This window comes from Apium graveolens, chromosome 7 (genome assembly GCF_009905375.1).
Source record: "Apium graveolens cultivar Ventura chromosome 7, ASM990537v1, whole genome shotgun sequence".
NCBI lineage: Eukaryota > Viridiplantae > Streptophyta > Magnoliopsida > Apiales > Apiaceae > Apium > Apium graveolens.
In genome coordinates, this window is record NC_133653.1 from 263,344,499 (window position 1) to 263,370,066 (window position 25,568).

Here is a 25,568-nt window from a genome sequence, read left to right on the forward strand (position 1 = left end):
TATAATTAGTCTTTTTTTAATTATATGTTAAAACTAGATTGTGAAAAATGATATTTAGGAGGTTAAAAAGCACTATAAACATATAACAGGGAAGAACTTTTAAATGATAGACATCAGATTCTTAAAAAAACTGATGTCTTACTCTGTATTTTACATCGGTTTATTTACTCAACCGATGTTAAACAAAACTTATAACATCAGTTTTACTTGAGGAAGCGATTTGAAACTTCTACTTTAACATCGGTTACGTAAGTTAAACCGATGTACATTATTCTGGAAGGTATCAGTTTTCTTTTGATTTACTTTTATATACTTGCACAAAGCGATGTGTTTTAACATTTTAGACATCGTTTTCATTCCTATGATTCGATTTGTTTTGTTAGTTTATACATCATTTTTAGTTTAAGCAGGTGATGTGTTTTTAGTTGTTTCACATCAGTTTTATAACAAGAATCAATGTTTGAGTTCTTTTTAAAAAAACACTAAGTATGTGCATTTGTGCATAAACCCACACAAAAGCAAAAAAATACTAAATCAACATCCAACAGAATAAAAAACAGTATACTGAGTAGCATAATCTTTATATTATAATGGATCTGATGTTTAATATGTCATATATACACTTAATTCTTCATTTTCCTCATAATAGATGAACAAACTCGTGTGTGCAATAAAAGGTGCAAGAAATAAAATGAATCAATATTTGAATAATATAACATATTAAGTAGAAATACATCTAATCTTTGTAGCAATTAGCATTACAAGATGCTTTTTCGAAACTAGCTGGCATTGTACATATTCTAATAAGATGGTATAAAACGCCTTTACTTATAAAATCAATAGCACGAGAAAATGTACATGTACAAAGTAAGCAGAAAATAAACCTGATTTTATGTTAATTATTATATACAGTAAAACGGGGCCTCGGAACTCATCAACCTAGCATGGATGTCATCCATATTCCAAATGACACAATACCTAGAGTTGCAAAAGCTTGGCCTAGTTCAAAAATGATATTTTGTTGCTGAACTGGTACACTTTTCCGGTTGGTTCTCCTGATTCAAAACAAATGCACAACAAAAGTTAAGTTAAAAGGAATAGATGGTGATTTTTAACTATTGAGTGTATGGTAGCTATATTAAAACTAAAAGGAATAGATTAGTGCTTAAAAGTTACAGACAGAAATCCCATGAGTTCAAGATAAAAAACATACCCAATCAAGCATCACAACTTTCTGACTAGCTGCCCGACCAAAGTCCAAAGCTTTTTGACCTGTAATTAACTCAAGAACAAAGATACCGAAACTAAAGACATAAGTTTTATCTGATGATTGACCAGTTGAAAAATATTCCGGAGCAATGTGGCCAACAGTACCACGGACAGCTGTGGACACATGAGATTCTCGATGATCCAGTAGCTTCGCCAACCCAAAATCACCTACAACTGCCACAAAGTCTTCATCCAACAGGATATTGGCTGCCTTCACATCACGATGGATTATTCTGGGGTCGCAATGCTCATGTAGACAAAATAATCCACGTGCCGTTCCTAAAGTTATCCGATTTCGCCTTGACCAATCCAAGATTGGCATTCCAAGAACATGATCTGAAAATACATAGTCATACAACAGATTAGCATGAATTTAGTATTCTTCACTGACATATTCAAATTTATATTAATAACCTAGCAAAGAGTTATAAAGATTTAGGTTTTGGAATTTGTGCTTAGTTACACGACTTTATACAACCCAAGACTAAAAGCTAGAAGATATCTTCTAACAAAGTGATCTTGCTCTGGAGGTACCTCCCTCGACCCCTTATATAGGAATTAGATCAGAATGATAATGACCGTCTGTATCTTTTATAGTCTAATATTGGCATTTCTATGAAACAGCTGTTACTAAGAAGTGAGAACCCCGTTTCCATATTGAAATGAAGAGGATTACATTAGATGAACTTGCATTAAATGAGACTTACAATGACTTTTTGCACAAGCCTCTTAATCTAGATGCCACACTCCCATTTACCATATATGGATAAACGAGAATTTGTTCATTTTCAGTCGTGCAGAACCCCAAGAGGCGGAGAAGATTCCGATGAAGGGCCAAGCTTATCAGTTCTACTTCTATCTGGAATTGTATTTCACCCCCTAAGGTATTATACTTCTTCAACCTATTGACAGCTACTCTAGTCAAATCATTTAAGTAACCTCTATAGATGATACCAAATCCTCCTCTCCCTAAAATATTCTTTAAGTTGAAATGATCAGTTGCAGTTCGAAGTTCCTTGAAGGTGTACCTTCTTAAATGTCCCAAGCATACATCTGGATCATATTGATCTGACAAAACAAATCCTTGCTAAAAATACATGAAAAATTTACTGGATAGTATACTTTCTCTGCGTCTATAAATATATGGTTCAATTTAAATTTTGGCAGTTGAAGTGAATCATTTTACATGTTTCTGAAGTTTAGCCATAGTTTAATGTATATATAGGATGTAAAATTGTCATAGAATTGGTAAGTATTTAACTTTAAAATTTAATTACATAAAGGACAAGTACAAAATGATAAGGCACTGACCATGAACATCAAAAAAAATCTGTTGATTGCGCCTATATCGCCACCATACCAGGGACCCTATGATTATAATGATTAAAAGAGCGACACCAAAACTTGTACCCATAACAATAGCTATGTGGTGGTTGTCCTTTTCCCCAAATTCAGTTTGATCTGGGGAAGAAATAAAGACATCATCAAGTTTGCTGGAAAACTAACGGTTGTTATTCCCTAACAATACAACAAGAATTACAGAAGGGGGGTTAAATGTAATTCTGACTACTTTTTCAGATTTTAAAATAGTTCTAACTTGATAAATATAACAGTGTTTGATTAGCAGTTGTGCGGAATAAAATAAAAAGATGATAGAAATCCAAACACTAAGTAATAAAAATAAAAGATTTCAGAACTTTCTGGTGGATTTGAAAGTATCCACCAGAGATATATAAATATCAAATGAGAACCCTGTGCAGCTTGAATAACTCACAGCTGCTTACAAGTTTGAACAACTAAACTATAGAGAAATGCTTACGAGATATAGCTTGATATGTTTCTCTGAATATGTATCTGCTTCGTTAATTGTTCTACTTGCTACACTTGGTTTATATATCACCAAGTTTACACGACAATAAGACAAGATAATAAAACAAAACACATCTAGTCCAACTCTATGCTGCTTCACTACTTTATTCCAGCATCTTTGAATATCTTCACAATATCATGGAAATGGTAATGCTTCTTTGTTCTCAAATTCCTGCTTAACAGGCTGCCACATTCCTTTTGCAAACACCCAACGCATGTGACTGTGTTGTCACTGTCAACAGCTATTTAAATTTGATCATCTGTCGGGTCTATGCTTGTCATCCACCGGGAAGCTTTGTTGATCATCCGTCGGGATTCTTGTAGATCATCCGTCGGGTCTATGCTTGTCATTTGACTCCATTTCACTTATACAGAATTACAAGACATCTCATATTTATAATTAATCAACCTATTATGCATATCAATCTAGTAGTCAACATGACTTACAAATCCCTAAGCAATCTACTTGACTAATACATGTTGTTTGCAGAAATGTGCTACGGTTCTTATTATTACATAAGCTACTCACTCGATGGATGTTAATCTGTCATCCGTTGGGACTGTAAAGTTTATCCGTCGGGACTATATTAGATCATCCGTCGAGTGCTACAAAATACACTAAGTTAAATATAGCAATGTGTTTTGTTTAGCTTATCATCAAGTTCACAACATATTCCTAACAATCTCCCCCAATTTATGTCTACTGGAATTATAGCCATAAATTAAGAGAAACTTGATGATAACAAAACATCCTAAAGATATAGATTGAAAAGTAGTAGATAAAACTGATAAGTGCTACAAAATTTACTTAAAATTGAACAAAGCAAAGTGTATAAAGAGTTGCTCACAATCATTATCAAGGTGCTCCTCTAGTCTGAGCAGATAAATCTATTTCCTTGATTTTCTGGATTTCTTCCCAAGCCTCCTGTTGTTCTCTTCTATTTGATTCTGGAGTTGTCTCTGGAATTCAAGTTCATCAGCTTCAGATAAATCCAACATTTCTTGCATTTCCAAAAGAGTCTCATTGCTAGAGATACCTAGTTGGTCATCCATTCTGAAGAATATTCTAACTCCCTTATCATCCATGAATTCCATCAGTCAATAAGGCCTCAAATGCACTCTCTTTCCTGTGAAGGGAATAGACAGAGTTTTTGGAAGTGCATCTTTGGTTCTGTTAATCCTTAGCTCCTCTATTTTCTTTAGGACTATTCTCCTTAGACCCGACAATTTTGGACACGACACGACTTACACGACACGGAAATTGAATGTTTATTTTTGCATTTTTAGTACATGACACGAAAGTACACGAACATGAAAGTACACAGTCGAGATTTAGTGTCGGTTTTGTGTTTAACCTTCGAGTACACGACACGACACGAAGTATATGACATAAATAAATATTATAATTAAATTTTAATATATTTTATAAATATATGTAGAATTATAATAATTGTATGTATATTTATTTTTTAAATATTATTTGATTTCATTATATTGTATAGAATTGAGATCTAAATGTATATTTTTCATATATTTTATAATTTTTCTACCTAAAAATCTTATATTTTAATTTATATTAATATTAAATTTAATATATATTAATATTCAATTAACACGACATACACGACACGAAACGAAAGTACACGAACACGAATGTACACGAACTCTAAACATATTGGTTTTGTGTTTGGCTTTCAAGTACACGAAACACGAAAATACACGACACAAAAGTATACGACATGAACGAATTGCCAGGTCTAATTCTCCTTGCAGTCACATTAAATCCAAAGTTCTTCTTGAAGGATGAATAGATCTTTATCAGTACAGATTGGCTTTCTTGAAGGAATCCTGTGAAATGGCCATGTGATCTCTTTCCCTCCCTTGTACTTGAACACTAGCCTTTCAGGAAGATGTCTATAAGCATCAATCCCTCTTACTTCTTCCAATTTTTCCAAGTAGAGGTTTATTTCAGAGAACTCCTTGATGTCACAGATGTATAAGAGATCTCCCTTGTTGACTGTGGGTTGAGATTTGGTTAGGGTCTTGGATCTAAGAGTCACAGGCTTCACTTTCTTGATTGCTCAAGTCTTTGTTTTCTTTGGCTTGTTGAAGATTAGAAAGTTTAGCTCAGGAATTGGCAAACTATCCCAGTCTACTGGCCCATCCTTTGAAATTATGGGCTCACCATGAATATTCCTAGTTGGATCCACCACCTTGAATTCTTCAAATACCACTGAGGGTTTGGATGTCTGAGTTGAAGTTATAGACTTTTTGGGAATGTAGTCTTCCATTTCCTCATCACTGAAGTCCAATTTTCTTTTGGAGGGGAGCTTGTATCTGAATCTTCTCTTCTGTTGTGATTCCTGTTGCATTTTCTGATCTTGAGGTTCAGCAATCACAGATGGTTGTGCAGAAATCTCAGTTGTAGTCATCACAGCTTGAAGTTTGGCCAAGATAACAGCTTGCTCCTTCTTTTGTTTGAGCTTTTTAGCATCCAAGACAGCTTGCTTCTTTTCTTGCCTGATTCTTTCCTTCTATTCCTTTTTAGCTTCTACAAACTGAGGGTGTCCAGCCACCACACAGATTTCCTTACCATTTCTGTAGATCTTGGCAATCTTTTTTTTAAGTGCTGAATCGGCCGGATCTTTGAAAAATGCAATTGACCTAGCCAACAACTTCTTCTCATCTGGCCTTGGTGTTTCATACACAATATCCATAGGATTTTTGTCTGAAAAGTTTGAGTAGTTTCTTTTAGGCTTCAGGACCAGATTTGCCTTTAGAAATTTTATGCAAGAAGTTTGGCCTTTTTCCAGATAATTTAAACTGATCTCATTCACAGAAATCTGCTTGACTTGAGAGTGATGATTAAAGATTTTATCTGGTTTCTGAATTGGCCAAAATTTCTGTTGAATTTTTTGCATCTATATTCCTCCATTTTTCTTTTAGTTCCTTCTCAGCTGCTGCTACATCAATCTTTAGCAGTTTGTCATTTTGATTCCAGTTTTACTGCTGCCTGATTGATGATGTCAATGTTGTCTATGATTGGTGGCTTAGTGAAAGCAATTATTGGCAAAATTATTTTGCTGACTTGAATGTTGAGCTGTTTCTCCCCCTCACTTGATGAACCTTTCTCCCCATTTTTTTTAGCATCAAGTTGTTGAGTGAAAGGGAGTTGAGAAGCCACCAACTGTTGGAGCAGAGCAGTCTGAGTTTCCAGATTAGCAAGTATCTTGGCCATTGACTTCTCCACATCAGATAATCTAGAGTCCATGGCCTCAACCTTTCTATTTAGTTCAGCTTCCTTCCTCAGTTTCTGAGCTATCTCAGTCATGGTGGTTCCAGAAAGTCTAGCATCCAACCTTGCTATCAAATCCTGTTTTACTTCAGAAACTTCCTGCTTTATTTCATCCACACTTTGACTGTGTTGGAGAGCTTGAATCTTGTACAGCTGTAGAGCTTCAAGATGTGTTGTAAGTAATCTCTTTGTGCTGGCATTTGTAGATGCTTGAATGGCTGTTTGGGTGTCATGAATGAGCTTGAATAATATGGATTGAAGATGTGAGTATGAGCATTCTTTGGTAAGCATCCAGGAAGGAATTAATGCATCGCCCCCTATGCTCATGTTGTCTTCCTCATCATCCCCACCAGCATCCCCAAAAGAGTCTTCAACCAGTTCAAAATCACTGCCAGTATTGGATGGCATAGCAGTGATTGCATCCTTTGCTCTTTGTAGAGAAGCAGTTGTGTGCACTAGATTGAGCATCTTTTTAGCCTCTTCATTTCCCTATACAGCTAGAGTTTGATAAGTTGTAGCAGGATGAGTAAATGTCTCAGCATCTAGGGAGATAGAATCTATGACAGCTTGATATTCTTGCTAAAATAGTCTCTTCCTTTCTGCATCACTGACATTCATTGACTCACTAGCAATGGTGTCCACCCTTATCACTCATGTACCTGTATTTCTCTCATAATATCTCTTTTGTTGCATCAAGGGTTCCCTTTGTCTTCCCACTCTCACACCCTCACCTTCACCATCTAAGGTGGGACTCCTCTCACTCACTTTTTCCAGACCTGAAGAAATGGTCTGCATTGTTTCACCCATTTTCTCTCCTTTTTCCCGGGAGCAACCCAACCTCTGACTCAATTCACTCCCTGCCCTCAGTCCTAAGAGTGATTGTACTACTACTAAGTCATCTACACTTGTTACAATTGTAGGAATTTGAAGTGGTGTCGAGGCTCCCGACAGATGAGGAATATCCATCAGGATAGTAGTTTGGCTAGCCGACGGATGACTGCTATTAGGGACATCCGTCGGGATCAATCACTACTTGACAGATGAACAATATCCATCGGGATAGAAGAAATGAATGAGCTTGGAGTGGAGACTATTGTAGAATCTGTGCAGATTGATGAAAATTTGGGCACAAATGTCTCAACAGACTCAGAAAAAATTGGCAAGTGAGCTAACAAATCATCTAAAAGATGATGCTCACTTGCTTGGATTTTTGGCTTCTCCAATATAGTTAAAGATGGAGAATTTGGAAGTGATGTATGAATCATGTCTATATCCAGTGAGTGTGTGGGTGAATTTGGTATTTCAGGTGCTTCAATTATTAATAATTTTGGCTGTGACTCCACATTTATTGGAGCCGCATCAATCTGACTTTGAGATGATGCAGTGACTGGGTCTTTAGCACCAGTTTGCACTGTGTGTGTTCCCTATGCATCCCCAAGGATTTTAGATATTTTTTTTCTTGTATAAGTCTATGGTGAACTTGTAACCCTAACCCTCTTGGCCTGTGCTCCTGGTTGAGAGCTTGTTTCAATAGTAACATCCTTTTGGGAGGATGAAACTAGAATGGAGCTAATATCCTTATTAACAACCACAGTTTGTTGGGAAACTGTGGTGTGGCTAGCCTTAGATACACTAATCTCACCAGCCTTATCCTTAGGGTTTCTTTGATTTTCACCCTGTCCCTCACCTTGCTCACTCTCCTTCACACTCCCCTCTTTGTGTTTAGTAGATTTTGCAACTGATTTCTTTTAAAAGAAACCAGAGGGGGCTTTCTTGGCTTTGGATTTTGAAATTGTTATTTTGGTAGCTTGGGTAGGCATTTGTTGGGTCATTGGAACAGATGCCATAACTACACTTGAAGGCAAAGAAGTGTGTGAGGTTGGAAGAGTGGAGACAGTGGTGCTTTTCTCACTTACTTGAGGGCCCCCCATGATTGGAAAGTAAAAGAGAGGCACCTCTTTGTGGTGACTTGCCCTGTTGAGATCAGCAATGACTCTCCTTTCTTGAACCCAACAATTCAGTTTGTTGGTTGGGTTCTCAACAACAATATTCTCAATAAGATGGTTAGCAAGCATCATAAAGAATCTAGCATAATAGACACTTTTACCTCTTTTAATAAGTTCTTCTAACTTATAACCTAACTCAAACATGATCAAGTCACTGAAGTTAAAGTACTTATCAGTAACTAGCATATAGAGCATGTTAAGAATGGAAATGTTAGTAAAATCAAAATTACTTATTTTACCAGAAAATATCTTAGTCACAACATCACACAGATAGCTCCATTCCTTTCTAAGACCTAGCCTCCTAATCTCACTTAACTTAGAAGTTGAAAGTGCATAGCCCATAGAATTTAACATGTTAATTATATCAGTATCTGTGTGTGGAATAGTAGAAGTGTTATCTGGAATTCTAAAGCATGCTTTGATAATGTCACTATTAATGCAAAAATACTTACCTTTAAGAGTGAAAGTTATGGTCTTGTCAATAGAGTGGTACATGACAGTTGTCCATATCTCCTCCACAACTTCACAGTAGATTGTGGGTGATTCCAGCATAGCATAACTGAGTTTACAGCTCTTCACAAAATCCATCATCTTGTGAAAGTCTTCAGACCGTGGAATCTCCTTGTTCACAAGAGCTACAAAGTTGTTCTTTTCATAGATAAATCCATATTGAGACATGATTTTGACTATTGGTGCCATTGTTAGAGAATGAGAAATTTGCAGAGAGAATATTTGCTTTGGAAAAGAAAGGAAGTTAGAGCAATTGATTTGAGAATGATAAAAGAATAGAATAAAAATAAATTCTGCTTTTATATTATCTCAGAAATAAACTATCAAAAATAATAAAGTGAAATAAAGTAACCAATCAAAATAACCCAAAATAGCCGTTTTAAAAAATAACTAAACTGTAAAAATTTTGTCACTTATCCGTCGTGTTATACTTACAAACTGTAAGTATGCCCGATGGATAACATTTAGAGTTTTAACGGCTAAGATTGAGACAACTCGACGGATGAGAATAAAATAATTATCCGTCGGGTTATAAAATAATCCAGAAAAGTAATTAATTTTTGTAAACAAATAATATTCCGACGGATGATCAAACTCGATGGATAATGAGCATCCGTCGGGATGTAAATTTTGACTTGGCCAAAATTTCATCCAAAACAGAAAAGTCAATTAAGTTTCTGGCTGCATTAAAACTTGCAAAAATATCTGAAATGATTCAAGTGTAATTAAGCTTACCTAACTCACTTACCAACCTTGAAAAGGTGGATTCATCAAGTGGCTTGGTAAATATATCTGCAAGCTGCTTTTCACTTGGAACAAAATGAAGTTCTACAGTACCATTCATCACATGTTCCCTAATGAAGTGGTACTTGATGTCTATGTGCTTTGTTCTTGAATGTTGTACTGGATTTTCAGTGATGACAATTGCACTTGTGTTATCACAGAAAATGGGAATCCTATCCACTTGTAGACCATAGTCCAACAATTGGTTTTTCATCCACAAAATCTGTGCACAACAACTACCAGCAACAATGTATTCAACTTCAGCTGTAGAAGTAAAAACTGAATTTTGCTTTTTACTGAACCAGGACACAAGTTTATTTCCTAGAAATTGACAGGTTACCGATGTACTTTTTCTGTCTATTTTACAACCTGCATAATCTGCATCTGAATAACCAGTTAGATCCAAACCAGAATCTCTAGGGTACCAAATGTCAAGTTTTGGTGTTCCCTTTAGATATCTGAAAATTCTCTTAATAGCTACTAAGTGAGATTCTCTAGGATCAGCCTGAAATCTAGCACAAAGACAAGTAGCAAACATTATATCTGGCCTACTAGCTGTTAAGTACAGAAGTGAGCCAACCATGCCCCTATAGCTTGAAATATCCACAGACTTTCAGTAGTGTTTAATTCAAGCTTAGTTGCAGTGGCCATGGGATTTTTTGCAGATGTGCAATCCATTAGATTAAACTTCTTTAAAAGATCATGAATATATTTAGTTTGACTAATGAATATTCCATCACTAACTTTCTTAACTTGTAAACCAAGAAAGTAAGTTAGTTCTCCCATCATGCTCATTTCATACTTACTTTGCATCAATTTGGCAAACTTTTTGCAAAGTTTTTCATCTGTAGAGCCAAATATAATATCATCTACATAGATTTGAACAAGTATACTAGAGCCATTAACATTTCTAATGAATAAAGTTTTATCAACAGTACCTCTTGTGAAGTGATTTTCTAAAAGAAACTTTCATAAAGTGTCATACCAGGCTCTAGGTGCTTCCTTTAGTCCATAAAGTGCTTTCAAAAGATAGTAGACATAATCTGGAAAATTTGGATCTTTAAAACCAGGAGGTTGACTGACATAGACTTCCTCCTCCAAATCTCCATTTAGAAAAGCACTTTTGACATCCATTTGATAGACCTTGAAATTGGTATGAGCTGCATAGGCTAAGAAAATTCTGATGGCTTCAAGTCTTGCAACAGGAGCAAAAGTTTCATCAAAATCTATTCCTTCTTGTTGACAGTAGCCCTTAGCAACCAATCTAGTTGTGTTCCTGAACACTATGCCATTTTCATCCATCTTGTTTCTGAATGCCCACTTGGTGTCAATTGGATTCTTTCCTTTAGGTTTGGGTACCAGCTTCCATACCTTGTTCCTTTCAAATTGGTTTAGCTACTCCTGCATAGCTAAAATCCAATTAGGATCCAACACAGCTTCTTCTACCTTCTTTGGTTCTTCCTTAGATAGGAAGCTGCTATATAGACATTCTTCTTAAGTTGCACTCCTTGTTTGAACTCTAGAAGATGCATCACCAATGATGATCTCAAAAGGGTGATTTTTAGTCTATTTCCTTTGTTGAGGTAGATTAGCTCTAGATGAAGAGGCCTCATTGTTGTCTTGATGTGTGACTGAGTTTTGATTATGAGAAACTCCCCCTGAGTTTGTGAATCTTTGATTTGAGAAATGGGAACTTTCTGTAGGTGATCTATTATGACTTTCAGTTTTCCTTGATGTTCCGACGGATGATGCACTTTGTGTACCGACGGATGAAGCTTATTGTCTCCCGACGAATAAGGCAGATTGTCTCCCGACGGATGAAACATTTTGTAACTCGACAGATGTTGAATTATGTGCTTCATTAGTTGTAGATTTTTCTGCATTATCCTTATTCACTGTTTCTTGATCATTTTCATCATCACTGTCATCACTAACCATCTCCACATTATCAAATTTGAGGCTTTCATGGAAATCTCCATCTTGCAATCCTTTAATCTTTTTATCATCAAACACAACATGTACTGATTCCATAACAATGTTGGTTCTTAGATTATAGACTCTATATGCCTTTTCCACAGCATATCCAATAAAAATTCCTTCACCTGCTTTAACATCAAACTTCCCATGTTGATCAGTTTGATTCCTTAAGATATAACATTTGCAACCAAAGACATGAAGAAAATTTAGAGTTGGCTTCCTGTTCTTGAACAATTGGTAGGGAGTCATGCACTTTGCTTGATTAACCAAAGAGATATTCTGAGTATAGCAGGCAATATTCACAGCTTCAGCCCAAAAGTATATTGGTAACTTTGAGTCTTCAAGCATTGTCCTTGCAGCTTCAATAAGTGATCTGTTCTTCCTTTCCACCACTACATTTCGTTGTGGAGTTCTTGCTGCAGAAAACTCATGCATAATCCCATTCTCTTCACAAAATGATCTCATCACAGAATTCTTGAACTCAGTTCCATTGTCACTTCTGATTCTTCTTACTTTAAAATTAGGATGATTGTTGACTTGCTTTATGTGATTGATGATGATTTCACTAGCTTCATTTTTGGACTTTAGGAAATATGTCCAAGAGAACTTTGAGAAATCATCCACAATTACTAGGCAAAGTCTTTTTCTTGAGATGGACAACATATTTATTGGTCCAAACAAATCCATGTGTAATAATTGCAAAGGTTCTTCAATTGTTGAATCAAGCTTCTTCTTGAATGATGCTTTGATCTGCTTTCCCTTTTGGCAGGCATCACACAATTCATCCTTAGTAAACTCCACTTAAGGAATACCTCTAACCAGTTCTTCCTTGACAAGCTCATTCATGGTCTTGAAGTTTAGATGGGACAACTTCTTGTGCTTTAGCCAACTTTTATCTTGACTTGCTTTACTGAGAAGACAAGTGACAGATTCTGCATTTGATGAATTGAAGTTAGGAAGATACACATTCTCTTTTCTCACTCCAGTGAGAACCACTTTGTTGCTCTTTTTGTTTGTTACAACACAGGCTTTTGCATTGAAAGTTACTGAGTTGCCTTATCACAAATCTGGTTGATACTCAACAAAGTATGCTTGAGAGCATCCACTAGGGCAACCTCTTCAATGATGACATTGTCTTGTGAAATCAAGCCATATCCCACAGTATAACCCTTGTTGTCATCTCCAAAAGTGATACTTGTGCCAGCTCTTTCCTTGAACTCAGTGAACATGGTAGAATCTCCAGTCATGTGCCTTGAGCAACCACTATCCAGATACCAAAGATTCTTTCTGTTTTCCTGCACACATCAAAATCAAATCAAGTTGATTTTAGTACCCAAGTTTCCTTGGGTCCTGCCTTGTTAGCTTTCTTCTTTGGTCTCTTAGGTTTGATCTCATTTGACTTGGGGATTTCTGATTCATCCTTAGTCATTTAAGTTGGACCTTTGAAGCCAGTCATTAGAACATAATTATCATGCACATTTTGATTAACAGGGAAAGGCATGCTATTTGCAAACATGTTATTCCAGTAAGGTATGCTAAATGGAATTTGAGGCATACTAAATGTAGCATAATAAGGATTAGTTGCAAATGGCATATTAGCAAATTGTGCATTCATATTCTGAGCAGACATAGCATTCATAGGCATGGTAGGCATGGCAGTCATATTGAGAAAAGATGAGGGTGCAGACAAGGAAGTAAGCATAGCAAGTTTGCAATTAACAGATAGATGATTAACACTACCACACTTAACACATATTTTTCATGGTGCATATTTATCAGGTGTGTAGTTGTTATGTTTGTTAATTCCTACTTTCCCATTTCTATTATTTTTCTTTTTAGCTTCTGTTTTAACCTCAATCTTTTCTAATCTGTCATTTAATTGCTTGATAGACAGATAACCAACATTAACTTTCTTTTCCTTCCTAACTTGACTTGATTCTCCTGGAATGAAGTTCTTAGAAACTGATCTATATTTCTCATTCAACTTAGCTAGATTAGCTTTGCTAATAGGTTTACTCACAGCCGACGGATGTGGCTCCTTGTCACTCGACAGATAATCCTTTTGATTATCCGACAGATGATTTTCATCATCCGTCGAGTCCACATCTGTCAACAATCCTTCAAACAAATTGGATTCAAGCTTCTCTTTACTCTTCTTCCAGGCTGCATCACAAAAGGACGCAATACCTTGAACTTTAGTGATTTGAGCATAAATATCTCTGGATGATTTACATGCCTTGATCACTTTTTGTTCTCGTTCAAGCTGCTTCTTTAAAATCTCTTCTTTCTTCAAAGTCTCAGTTAATTCAACTTTAGCAGTCTTACACTCAATTCTTAATTTCTCAAATTCAATAAACTGAGACTCTAGCACATTATTCCTTTCACTTAAAAACAAATTGTTTTCTTTAATTTTAGTATTTTCCTTAGTGAGGGACTTAAGTGTAACGCGCAGGTGATATAGTTCTATGGACATGTCATTTATTGCATCATTACACTCAAATTTAGATAAATGTGCTAGGTTAGTGGTGATTACCTGATTGCTTGAAGAACTGATTTTTGTTTCATCAGATTTGGCCATTAGGGCTAGATTGACATAGCTTGTTTCTTCCTCTTCATCCAATCCATCTGCAGCCCAATCATTCTCCTGTGTGATGAAAGCCCTTTCCTTTTTTTGAGCAACTCAAAGTATTTCTATTTATAATCAACAGGCTCAAACTTCTTTTTGTTAGAATCAGACTTTCTACACTCACTGGCAAAATGCTCTGCCAAGCCATATTTGAATTTGGATTTATCCACCATGTTTCTACTTAGCTTGGCTGCTCCAAAATTCTTTTTGAATTTGAGCTTGGAAAATCTTCTGGATAGGAATGCTAGATTTTCATCAATATCATCCATGTCATCCTGGCTCAAGTGATCTTCATTTTCAGCTACAAGCCCTTTGCCCTTACTTTCACAGACCTTTGATGTAGACTTAACAGCTTCTACCTTCATCTCTTTCTCCTTCTCTAACTCAGCAACCAGTGTTATGGACCCTCCTTTCTTTCTTCCTTCCTTTCTCTATCCTCTTATCTTGCTCTATTTCAAGCTCATAAGTTTTTAGGATGCCATACAGTCTCTCCAAGGTGAACTCCTTGTAGTCCTGAGAATTTCTCAATGAGACTGTCATTGGCTTCCAATCTTTTGGAAGAGATCTAAGGAACTTGAGGTTAGAGTCTTTTATTTGATAGACTCTTCCATGCAACTTCAGAGCATTTAATAGCTTTTGAAATCTACTAAAAATATCATTGAGAGACTCACTTTCTTCACTGTGAAAATGCTCATATTACTGAATTAGTAGCTGCATCTTGTTCTCCCTTACTTGCTCAGTACCATCACAAATAATCTGTATTGTGTCCCAAACTTCTTTGGTTGTTTTGCAGTTAAGGATGTTATTAAACATATCGCAATCAAATCCATTGAACAATATGTTCATGGCCTTCTTATCTTTCCTGACTTGCTCAATACCAGGGTCTGACCATTCATGCATAGGTTTGGGAACAGATGGTTCATTTCCAGTTGCAGCTCTCATTGGTACATGAGGACCTCTCTCTATGCAATCTACATAAGCCTCATCTTGGGAAAGAAGATGTAGGTGCATCTTCACCTTCCAGTGGTGATAATTATCTTTGACCAGAAATGGAATTTTGACTCCAACATCCTTCTTGTTCATCTTGCTGTTTGTTGTGATCTTTACACTCTTTGTACTTCAAGAGCTTGCTCTGATACCAATTGTTATTCCCTAACAATACAACAAGAATTACAGAAGGGGGGTTGAATGTAATTCTGGCTACTTTTTCAGATTTTAAAATAGCTCTAACTTGATAAATATAATAGTGTTTGATTAGCAGTTGTGCGGAATAAAAAGATGATAGAAATCAAAACACTAAGTAATAAAAACAAAATATTTCAAAACTTTCTGGTGGATTTGAAAGTATCCACCAGAGATATATAAATATCAAATGAGAACCCTGTGAAGCTTGAATAGCTCACAGCTTCTTACAAGTTTGAACAACTAAACTACAGAGAAATGTTTATGGGATATAGCTTCATATGTTTCTCTGAATATGTTTATGCTTCATTAATTGTTCTACTTGCTACACTTGGTTTATATATCACCAAGTTTACATGACAATAAGACAAGATAATAAAACAAAACACATCTAGTCTAACTCCATGCTGCTTCACTACTCTATTCCAGCATCTCTGAATATCTTCACAATTGCATGGAAATGGTAATGCTTCTTTGTTCTCAAATCCTGCCTAACAGGCTGCCACATTCCTTTTGCAAACACCCAACGCATGTGACTGTGTTGTCACTGTCAACAGCTATTTAAATTTGATCATCCGTCGGATCTATGCTTGTCATCCGTCGGAAAGCTTTTTGATCATTCGTCGGGAGTCTTGTAGATCATCCGTCGGGTCTATGCTTGTCATTTATCTCCATTTCACTTATACAGAATTACAAGACATCTCATATTTATAATTAATCAACATATTCTGCATATCAATCTAGTAGTCAACATGACTTACAAATCCCTAAGCAATCTACTTGACTAATACATGTTGTTTGCAGAAATGTGCTACAGTTCTTATTATTACATAAACTACTCACTCGATGGATATTAATCTGTCATCCATCGGGAATGTAAAGTTTATCCGTCGGGACTATATTAGATCATTCGTCGAGTGCTACAAAATACACTAAGTTAAATCTACTAATGTGTTTTGTTTAGCTTATCATCAAGTTCACAACATATTCCTAACAATAGCTGATCAAAAGAAAAACAAAAAAATAAAGGATGTAATGATTTCTACCATCAAGTGGGAAGGACAAAGGCTTTTGATATACAAGAGAACAATTATTTTCAGAACTTCCAGCACAAATTAAAGGATTGCCGAAAATCCTGAAAATTAAGCATAACAAGACTTCAATATCTAACTATTGCATAGCTTATTCAAGAGAATTCTACTTGAAAGAATAAAGAGATGGAGAAGGAAACCTCGCCTGAAAGTTCTGGCAGATAAATTTGGCACAAGACCACTGAAATTGTTAAAAGATAGGTCCCTGAAAATATTTGAATGTGCTATTGTCAATTAATATATCCGATGGAATATTAAATCATTAAGTTATGTTCTTCAGTTTCTTCTACAATCTAAATCTGTACAAGTTGAGGAAATCAGATGAATGGACTTACATGAGAGTGAGACCACCAACTCTTAACAGAGATTCAGGTATCTTTCCAGCAAGACTATTGTTATTCAGTCATCTGCCTTACTCAAAAAAAAAATTATTATAAAAGGAGTCAATTCTTAACAACACATATGCTTCTCTTTTATACATGAATTATTGTCAATATGGAGAAAGTTTTGAAACTCATAAATAATCCAGGTTCTCGAGGTCACCAAACGAACCGGGCATTTCACCATGAAGCTTATTGGAGGAGAGATCGAGTGTTTGCAGTTTCTCCAATTTTTCTATAGAATCGGGAATGGAGCCAAAAATGGCATTATTCTGCGTTAATCTACATATTTAAGAAAATCATCAGCTATAAATATCCATTCAATAATTTCAGTAGAAACTGAAACTGGTAGCCTTAAAAAAAGTTAAGTGATGCAGAACGTGTCAACAATACACACCTAATTCAAGAATAAACCACTTTTTGTGAACTTACACTTGTTGCAAGTTAGTGAGGTTACTGATCCCCGGAGATAAGGTTCCTGACAAGCTCTGGCTAGGTAACCCTTTAATAAAGAAGAGGAAAGCATATAGATATAAGATTATTTTGAATAATCAAAGCGTCTAAGAATTTTTCATCAGATTTCTTCAGACATAATTTTCCATCTGATCCTAAATCTCAGAAATGGTAACTGGCTCCAAATTCCTGAAACAGCTAAGCTATATTATTCATTATAAAAATTGACCGACAATGCATCTCGTGCACAAATATCAACCACAAAACTCTCAAAAACCGAGGCGTATGTACTCATATTCTACAGAAGAACCAGATCTAAAACCCACACAAACAAATTAATGTATTGAAAGAAACATACTTTTATCACACTAATCGAGTAGACCGGACTTCTTTTAAGGCTCTTCAGCACCAATCGAGCTCCATTTATAAATTAATCGAGTTTAATTCATATAAATAGGTTTGTACAAAATAGGGTTTTAGGTTAAAGAGAGTGAGTGAGAAGAGAGACAGTGAGAGATGAGATAGAAGAGAAAAGAGAGACGCGACAGTGAGAGAGAAGAGAGAATGAGAGATTGGGGGGGAATGGTTTTGGTTAAGGGGGGAAAAACTTACAATAAAATTTTTGGTTAATGGGGGGAATTTTTTGGTGTATTGACGGGGGAAAGAAAGAAGCGGCCATTTTTGTTTTTTTTTAAAAAACGATTATAGACATCGGTTGGTTAAGATACTGATGTCTGACAACACCTTTAACATCGGTTTTGACGCGATCGTTGTTAAAACTGCATTTAACATCGATGACATTTCTAACCGATATTAAAGGGGTGATGTCGTTGGCACTCTAGTAGTGTATTAGGGTTTTATATTCTATATAAGTTATGTAATCCCCATATTAGTACTTAACTTTGATTATACATGTTTTCTTGGAAATAATATTCATTAACTATTCTTTGGATTCATATAATTCATTGCTTATTCTCTTATTATCGATCTTGTTTAATAAATCTTTGTTTCCACTATTCTACTTCTTGCATCAAATTGGTATCAGAGCCTAAATTCCAGAATTTTATTATTGTTCATCAATTTATTGTTCATCATTATTTTCACTGTTAATATATCCGGAAACACACCCACCACAATCTTTATATTAAAACCACTGATGCCCATCTTATAATTATTAACCATCGTTCGCCACCAAATCGTGGTCATATTCAACCAATCAGAAGTCAGAACCCATAATCCCTAAATTGTAAACCCTAATTATATACCTGACCCGACCCGCATACAAGAATCATAATCCTAAATTGGATACCCTAACCCCAATGAGTCGGACCCTAAAACACGAAAATACACCCCTTAATCCAAGCCACCAGAAACGAAGAAGAAGAATATCGGGAGGAAGAAGAAAAACCTACCGGAGTTTGTTGCTGATCGTCACCTGAAAGTTCATCTGTTCTCGGGAATCAGTGTTGTAGTTCGTTGGAATCGCTGGAAGCCACAGATCTGAGTTCAAAAGCCACTACAATTGTTGTACCTTGGCATTCTGAACATCGAGATACTCCGTTGTTTGCTGCGTTTGAGATAAAAAGGCCAGGAGCTGTTCACATCAGAATTACTGTTCATCAGAAGAAGATATGGGCAGAAAACTAAAAACTGCTACTTTTTAGAGGGCTATTGCATAACAAAGGGTAAGCCTGATACGAATCAGTCCCTAAAGTTCGTAGAAATTACAAATCAGCGTTCCGGAAAGTATAAACCAGCCCCTGAAAATTCAAAATCTGCAGTTCCAACCAGCCCCTCCCCTGAAATTTTAGAATCTGCTCCTCAATTGTTCTCCCATTTTTTATACATGTTTTTAAGACATGTCTGCTCATATCAAGCGTCAAATTGAAATTATAAAAGATAATATTTATTTCCTTAAACTAGACTGTGATGAGTTCTACTACAAAATCTATATTTCTTGTCGCGAACGTTGGTTACTTCAATATGAGCTTACATTGAAGGAGTTAGATAATCAATATGATGAATATAAAAGGTTGAAAACAAGTAGGGATGGGCATTCCACCCACTCCGCCCCTAACCGATCTGATCCCCGCCCCGAACAAGTCCGAACAAGTCGGGGATTCGGGGAATTTTTCGGGTTCATGGCGGGGAACGGGGATAATTATTAAAAAAAGTTGGGGATCGTGGTGGGGTCGGGGATTAGGATATTTCTGTCCCGTTCCCCGACCCTGGACCCCGATAATTATATTTAATATAAATAAATAATAATTTACATGTGCATTAATTAAAATATTATGAATAAATATAATATTATGAATAAAAATAATATGCATAAATATTAATTTTTTAATATATGAATTTTTATAGTAGAATGTGATTTATTAAAAATAATTTCAATACTATCTTTAATTGTAAATACATTTCAATTCAAATTGCTATTAAAAATATGATATGAAATTTATAACATATTTATATATCATGATTTATTAAATTATTTTTATTAAAAATGAATTAAATATATATTATGTTATTTAATAAAAAATACTAGAATCCTCGATAGGGACATGAATCGTGGTGTAAAATAGTTCTCGTTTAGGAATCGGGGCGAGTTCGGGGAATGGATTAGGGATCGGGGCAGGGTGAGCACTCCCCTATCCCGAAGTGACTCGATTCCCATCCCTAAAAATAAGTATCATATTGAGTTGAGAAAAGAAAGATGCAAACTTGCAGATGAAAGTTACAAATGTGCAAAGGCGGAAATACATCGGACCTTTAAGACTCTCACATCCCAGGTTGAACGTCTTTTATATTTGGAAAATGAGAAGATGATTAAAGAGGAGATGGAAGTTGAACATATTGAAGAAGTTTTCATGGAAGATTCCATTGAGGAGGTTAAACAAATTACATAAGATCCAATTAAGGAGGTTAAAACAATGGAGCATATAAAGGTTGGAAGTGAGAAGCAAGTGAAAGAAATTAAGCCACACCATGACTGCTTTCCATATTGTTGAGAATCATAAAGTATTTGATGATATTATTGAAACTGAGCACATCGACTTAATCATTCCGGAGTACTTGGCTAAACTATCCTCGCTTGCTTGTCAAATTTTAGAGTTCTTTGCACCTATATAGTTTTTTTTGAAGAACAAGAAGTTCATCTCCTTGCGTGATTATTGATATTTACAAAACTAGTTGTCGAGTTCTCTCTAATAAGGGGAGAATGATGAGGAAAGAGAATAAATAATTAATATATATGATATCAATTAGTTTATATTTATTTATTGTAAAGATATATGATATATTTATTAATATGTTTTATATGCGGGGATAGGAGTATATTATTTAAGTAGTTTATTTATAATATTTTTTTTGATAATAATATTACTGATTGATATTGAGAATTCGTATAATTCTTACATTTTTATATCGCGTTTTATATGGTTTTAATTATTGTCCTGTACATGTGCTCACCAAGTGCATCAAGGGACCTCCATGGCACATTGGAAGGTTTATCTCATGAGATCTCGTACCAATTGATAGCCTCGATAATAATTTGTTTAAGGGCTGGCTTGTGTTCGTGCAGCCTCTTTAAAAATCGGAAGAATACAATTTTTTTGTTAATTTTGTTTAGTTTTATAAAGAAGCAAGCCTCTAAAATGCATGCTCGGACTCTCGCAAACATAAGGTGAAGTTCGTGAGAATCAGCTCTTAAAATCATAATACTGATCATAGTTCCAAGTTCATAACGAGAAATCGACATAGAATTATATAACAGGGCGTTGAGAAACTTGAATTTAATTTCAAATGAGTGATTTCAAATGGTAGGATTTGTATTGTCATTTCAAATTATGTTTATACTAATATTTGAATGCCCTGGATTTCAAATGAAATCCAAATCCAAATTCTCAAACAGCTTATTTGATCAATCAAATCAAAATTTCAAATGAAATTCAGTTTTCCAAATAGACAATTAGATGGAAACACTGTTAGGAACTCCCTTAGAAGTAATTCCAGGGCCTGATTTAGGCTTGTAAAACTCATACGGCACCACCCCAGCTCCAGTCCTGTTTTTCAATTTCGGATTCGAGTTTCGTGCATCAATGATACCATCAAGCTCCAACAGCCTATTCTGAAACAGTTCAAATGCGCGGTTTATAACCTCGTCTTCAGCCCAAGATGGCTCTGGTTCCTGACCAATATATTCTTCATCAGGCGAATGATTCGACAATGCAGACAAAGTTGTCATCACTGTTACAGCTTGTGTTGGAGTAGGATAGCATGCCAAAATCTCGTCCTCGGGCCGTGACAGAAATGACTCCCAAGCCTCGTCTGTCTTGTCTTCATTGGGCATCTTAGTCCTAGAAATTGTAGGCCTATTGGGAAAATAAGCTGCAAAATCATACTGTCCAAAGTTGACAGCTGCATGGTGACCTGACGCTACCCATATGATGGTTACCAAGATTTCGGTTAAATCATCCTGGTTTTCCAGCTTAGGCCACCCTTCTTTTTTGTCCCCATGGCCTACAGTTCGGATTTCTGTCCACCAGTTGTTGATTTCATCGTCGGATTCTACGTGGCTTGCATCCGGGTAGTAATGATCCACATAGGCCTTAACCCATTCTTTAATGATCGTCCAAAGAATTAGACCGTCGCTGGCATAAGGGTAGTCTTCTATTACTAATTTCACTCCGGTGCTTGAGTTTGGATCTTCCTCGGCCATTCCCCTGATATGTATTATATTTGTCATTCATTTGTAAATTGCATTTGTCTATCTGTGAAGTTTCTAGAAAGATTGTAGTGTACATACCTTTTGATGAGATCTGCAGGCAATCCTTCTTCATCAAAGCGCCACAATAATTTGTAAGCAACAGAGCTTATCTCCATAGAGTACCTTCCTGGTGAAAATGAAGACTCAATGATTCCATTTGCATTAATTAGTCCTTGGCGCGCCAGTGCGTTAATATTCATTGTGTATCTGAGATGAGGCTTCAGCAGTCTATATATTGGATGCAATGCGCTAAGTTGTCGGTTTGTTGCAAGTACATAAGGTTCTACCGCACAGTGAGTTCTTATCCTGCAGCAGCAAAAGACATTAACACAGATATTGAAATAACCAAGTTGTGTAACTATGTTGTGCAGGGTGAAAATGCTCAAATACAACGTTTCGAGAACATTGCTTTGCAGGCTTCTGTTTGTTTACTTCAACTTTTTTGAAACACGGGGGCAGATGGATATATTTGTGCAAACCTTAAGGCTTAAAAAGTCATTAAGCCTAAAAAAAACATTGCAAGGTTGCAATGATGCGACTGCTTGTTGGAAGTAAGCGACATACCAATGGCTAATTAGCTGGTGATAACCAGAGTCGATTGCGAGGAATTGAGCTTTAGCTAGCTTCCATAGCCAGCCAGATGTAGAATCCAAACCTGGTAAATATACCTCCTTCCATTGGTCTCTCCCTCTTCCCTTTGGACGAACCAACTCAATAGCTATTGGTTTTAATGTGTTCAAATGAGTTCTAAAAAACAACGCCCTCGCTCCGTAAAGATTTACCCCTTCTATGTCTCTTACTTTGTGAACATATGGCAACAAAAGATCATGGTAATCTACAACAAAAAGCTTCTTATCTTTAATGGCCTGCACACAAATGAAGCAATCAAAATTGCATTCTTGATAATCAAATGATTTGCTTATGTGGTGCGATATTATTTTCGTATTACCTCCTCAACTGTTGAGCGCCCTAGCATCATCATTTCGACCAACTTCGTAGTGATTGCTGATTCTGGTGGTCCATAAATAGCAGGGTCAAGATTACTTTTCAATGGCCAGTCCTGCACAGATTTTAAGTATATAAAAAGTGCCTCCATAACGCGCATTTTCATAGCATTTTCCCTCGTTGTTGTATGGCAGACAGCCGAGGAACTAATCTATTTTCCTCGGAATATAGAACTAAAGTTTGATTGAACTGTGTACCATGTATACCTTAACCAATTTTATGCTACAAGGGTTGATTCCAGCCAGCGTTTGACGACCAAACTCTTCATCTTTTATCCACAGAAATTTATCTCCTGCATATTATAGCGAATTTGATATGTTCTGCAAACTAAACAAGTAAATATAGATATTAACTCGGGTACTATAGTTAGTAACGTACTGTCAAGCACTGCAGGAGTTCCAAAGCGCAGGACTTTTTTCACCGAGAAAGGAAGAAAGGTTACTATTCTTCGAAAAATATTCTTAAGTTTTTCCTGAAATGCTTCAGACAGATCTTCATCTTCATTGAAAAGCTGGTCAATCGCTGTGAAGTACGGAAATCCAAGTTCCAGGCCTATAAATGCATTCTCCAGTCCAGGCACAAATGACTGTTTGATTCCTTTATTCGTCGTGTCCGTGTGATTTTCCATCTTCACCTCAGAGAAATATTCGTCCCTTGGCACATAAAAGTTGCCTTCTGGAAGTGTTTCTGAATTCTTATCTGCAAAAGATAAAGTGTGTGGTAATGAATTATCATAATTTCTTCACAAATGTCGAACTAATATAACTACTATTGATCAATGCAAGTAAATATACCGTTCTTGCAGCGAGGGCGGCCAGTTCTACCACGTCTCGGATAAGGAAATTCTGTACTGCCACCAAGTACTTCTCTCTTCAAATCTTTGCCCTTCTCAGGGTCTTCATATTTATCAGGGTCACCGAGATCATTATAGACATCGTAGTCATAGATTCTTTCACCATACTTTCGCTCTCCAGTGCCATCACCTCTGAGAGCAGACAAATCGCGTTCTCTGTAGTCACGTAGCCCACTTGGTGTTTGGGATGGTAGGTATGACTGTCATCCACAATATCACAAACATTTTTAAGCCTTTGTGTTTGATAGTAATGTAGTGTTACAACAAGATTTCAAGTCAATTAATAGTTGACTGACCTTGTTAGTGAAGAAGATTCTCTTGATGGTCTCTTTCTTTGTTGAGGGTTGAACAAATGACTTGCAACTTACATTGATCCTTCCATCTTCAAAGCCATCAAGATATATTCTTCTCACATATATCTCCTTGGTGTGTTTACTTTCGATGAGTACACCACCAATCTCCCCGAACCCTTCAGGCACATCTAGCTCGCACTTATACTCTATGTCATTTTCGTCTTCCATCCCTTTCTTGTAGGCTTTTCCTTCAACTGGTTTGCTATCTGTCCATCCATTAACAAATTCTTAGCACGTATAAAGATTATTGATACTGAGCTTATCGTCTAGAAAAGACTACGAAGATTCTGGAAAGGATCTTCCTCTAACACCTTGAGATTTTAGAGTGACCGGTTCCTTAACAGTTAGCATTGATAAAAAAATGTATACTTACACTGGCTGTTATTCTCTGCAGGAACAAGCTGGACTATAATTTTTCTACCCATAACATTGTCGATATAATCTAACATTCCTTCATCGGATATTTGCACAATAACCGTAGCTGTAAGTTTCATGCTCTTCCCACTATCACCAGCAGCAAGAGGAGCAGGAACACTAGGACTTGCAACAGCATTTAATTTACTACTTTCTCCGCGGGCACAACACTGAACTCTGTGTGCCTTCTTATCTACTTTACGATTTTCTCTTTTTCGATCAATTAGGCTGTTAGAAGCAAAAGTTGTGTGCCATGGAAACAATGTATTATTGCCTGTGAAGGGATTACTAGCATGCTGATTAAGCAGTGCTTGTGGCTTCAGCATTGTGTTGAAGGGGACTGTAATGGTATAATAAGAGTAAGAGGAGCTTGTGAGTTGTGAAGGTATTGGTTCCCAGAGCTTCTTTATATAGAACTACAGAGGGAGTCTATTAATATGAAAAAAAGACTTTTGATTGCATCATCTGACTTTTCATACAGAAATAACGCACATGCATTTTATGAGTTCAGCTGATGAATAATATGGCTACATAATATGGAGTTAACAAATTAAGCTTGGCCGTCCTTGTTTTAGTAAAATAGATCTTTGATCAAACCTAAGTAAAATCGAATGTGCTACGGTCCATTATAGTTGATCAAGCTGGCAAACGGAAAAATTGTATGAAATTTAATTTCACGAGCTGAGTTGATCTGGCTCGTTTAGCTAAATGAGTTGAGTTTCACGAGTCGGGCG

General features: G+C 36.2%; 1 protein-coding gene and 1 pseudogene across 1 annotated transcript; both read right to left on the reverse strand.

The window, feature by feature from the left end:
* Positions 1 to 678: 678 nt before the first annotated feature.
* On the reverse strand, positions 679 to 18,120 carry LOC141674857 (protein NSP-INTERACTING KINASE 3-like; annotated as a pseudogene).
* Positions 18,121 to 21,216: 3,096 nt separating this feature from the next.
* LOC141671859 (linoleate 13S-lipoxygenase 2-1, chloroplastic-like) lies at positions 21,217 to 25,227 on the reverse strand. Its single transcript, XM_074478267.1, has 9 exons — positions 24,794 to 25,227; positions 24,364 to 24,626; positions 24,009 to 24,267; positions 23,593 to 23,913; positions 23,421 to 23,506; positions 23,159 to 23,269; positions 22,774 to 23,075; positions 22,249 to 22,515; positions 21,217 to 22,165 (listed from the first exon to the last, which is right to left on the reverse strand). Exons 1-9 carry the CDS (start codon positions 25,158 to 25,160, stop codon positions 21,412 to 21,414), a joined length of 2,730 nt encoding a protein of 909 aa, XP_074334368.1. The 5' UTR covers positions 25,161 to 25,227; the 3' UTR covers positions 21,217 to 21,411.
* Between the last annotated feature and the right edge of the window lie 341 nt (positions 25,228 to 25,568).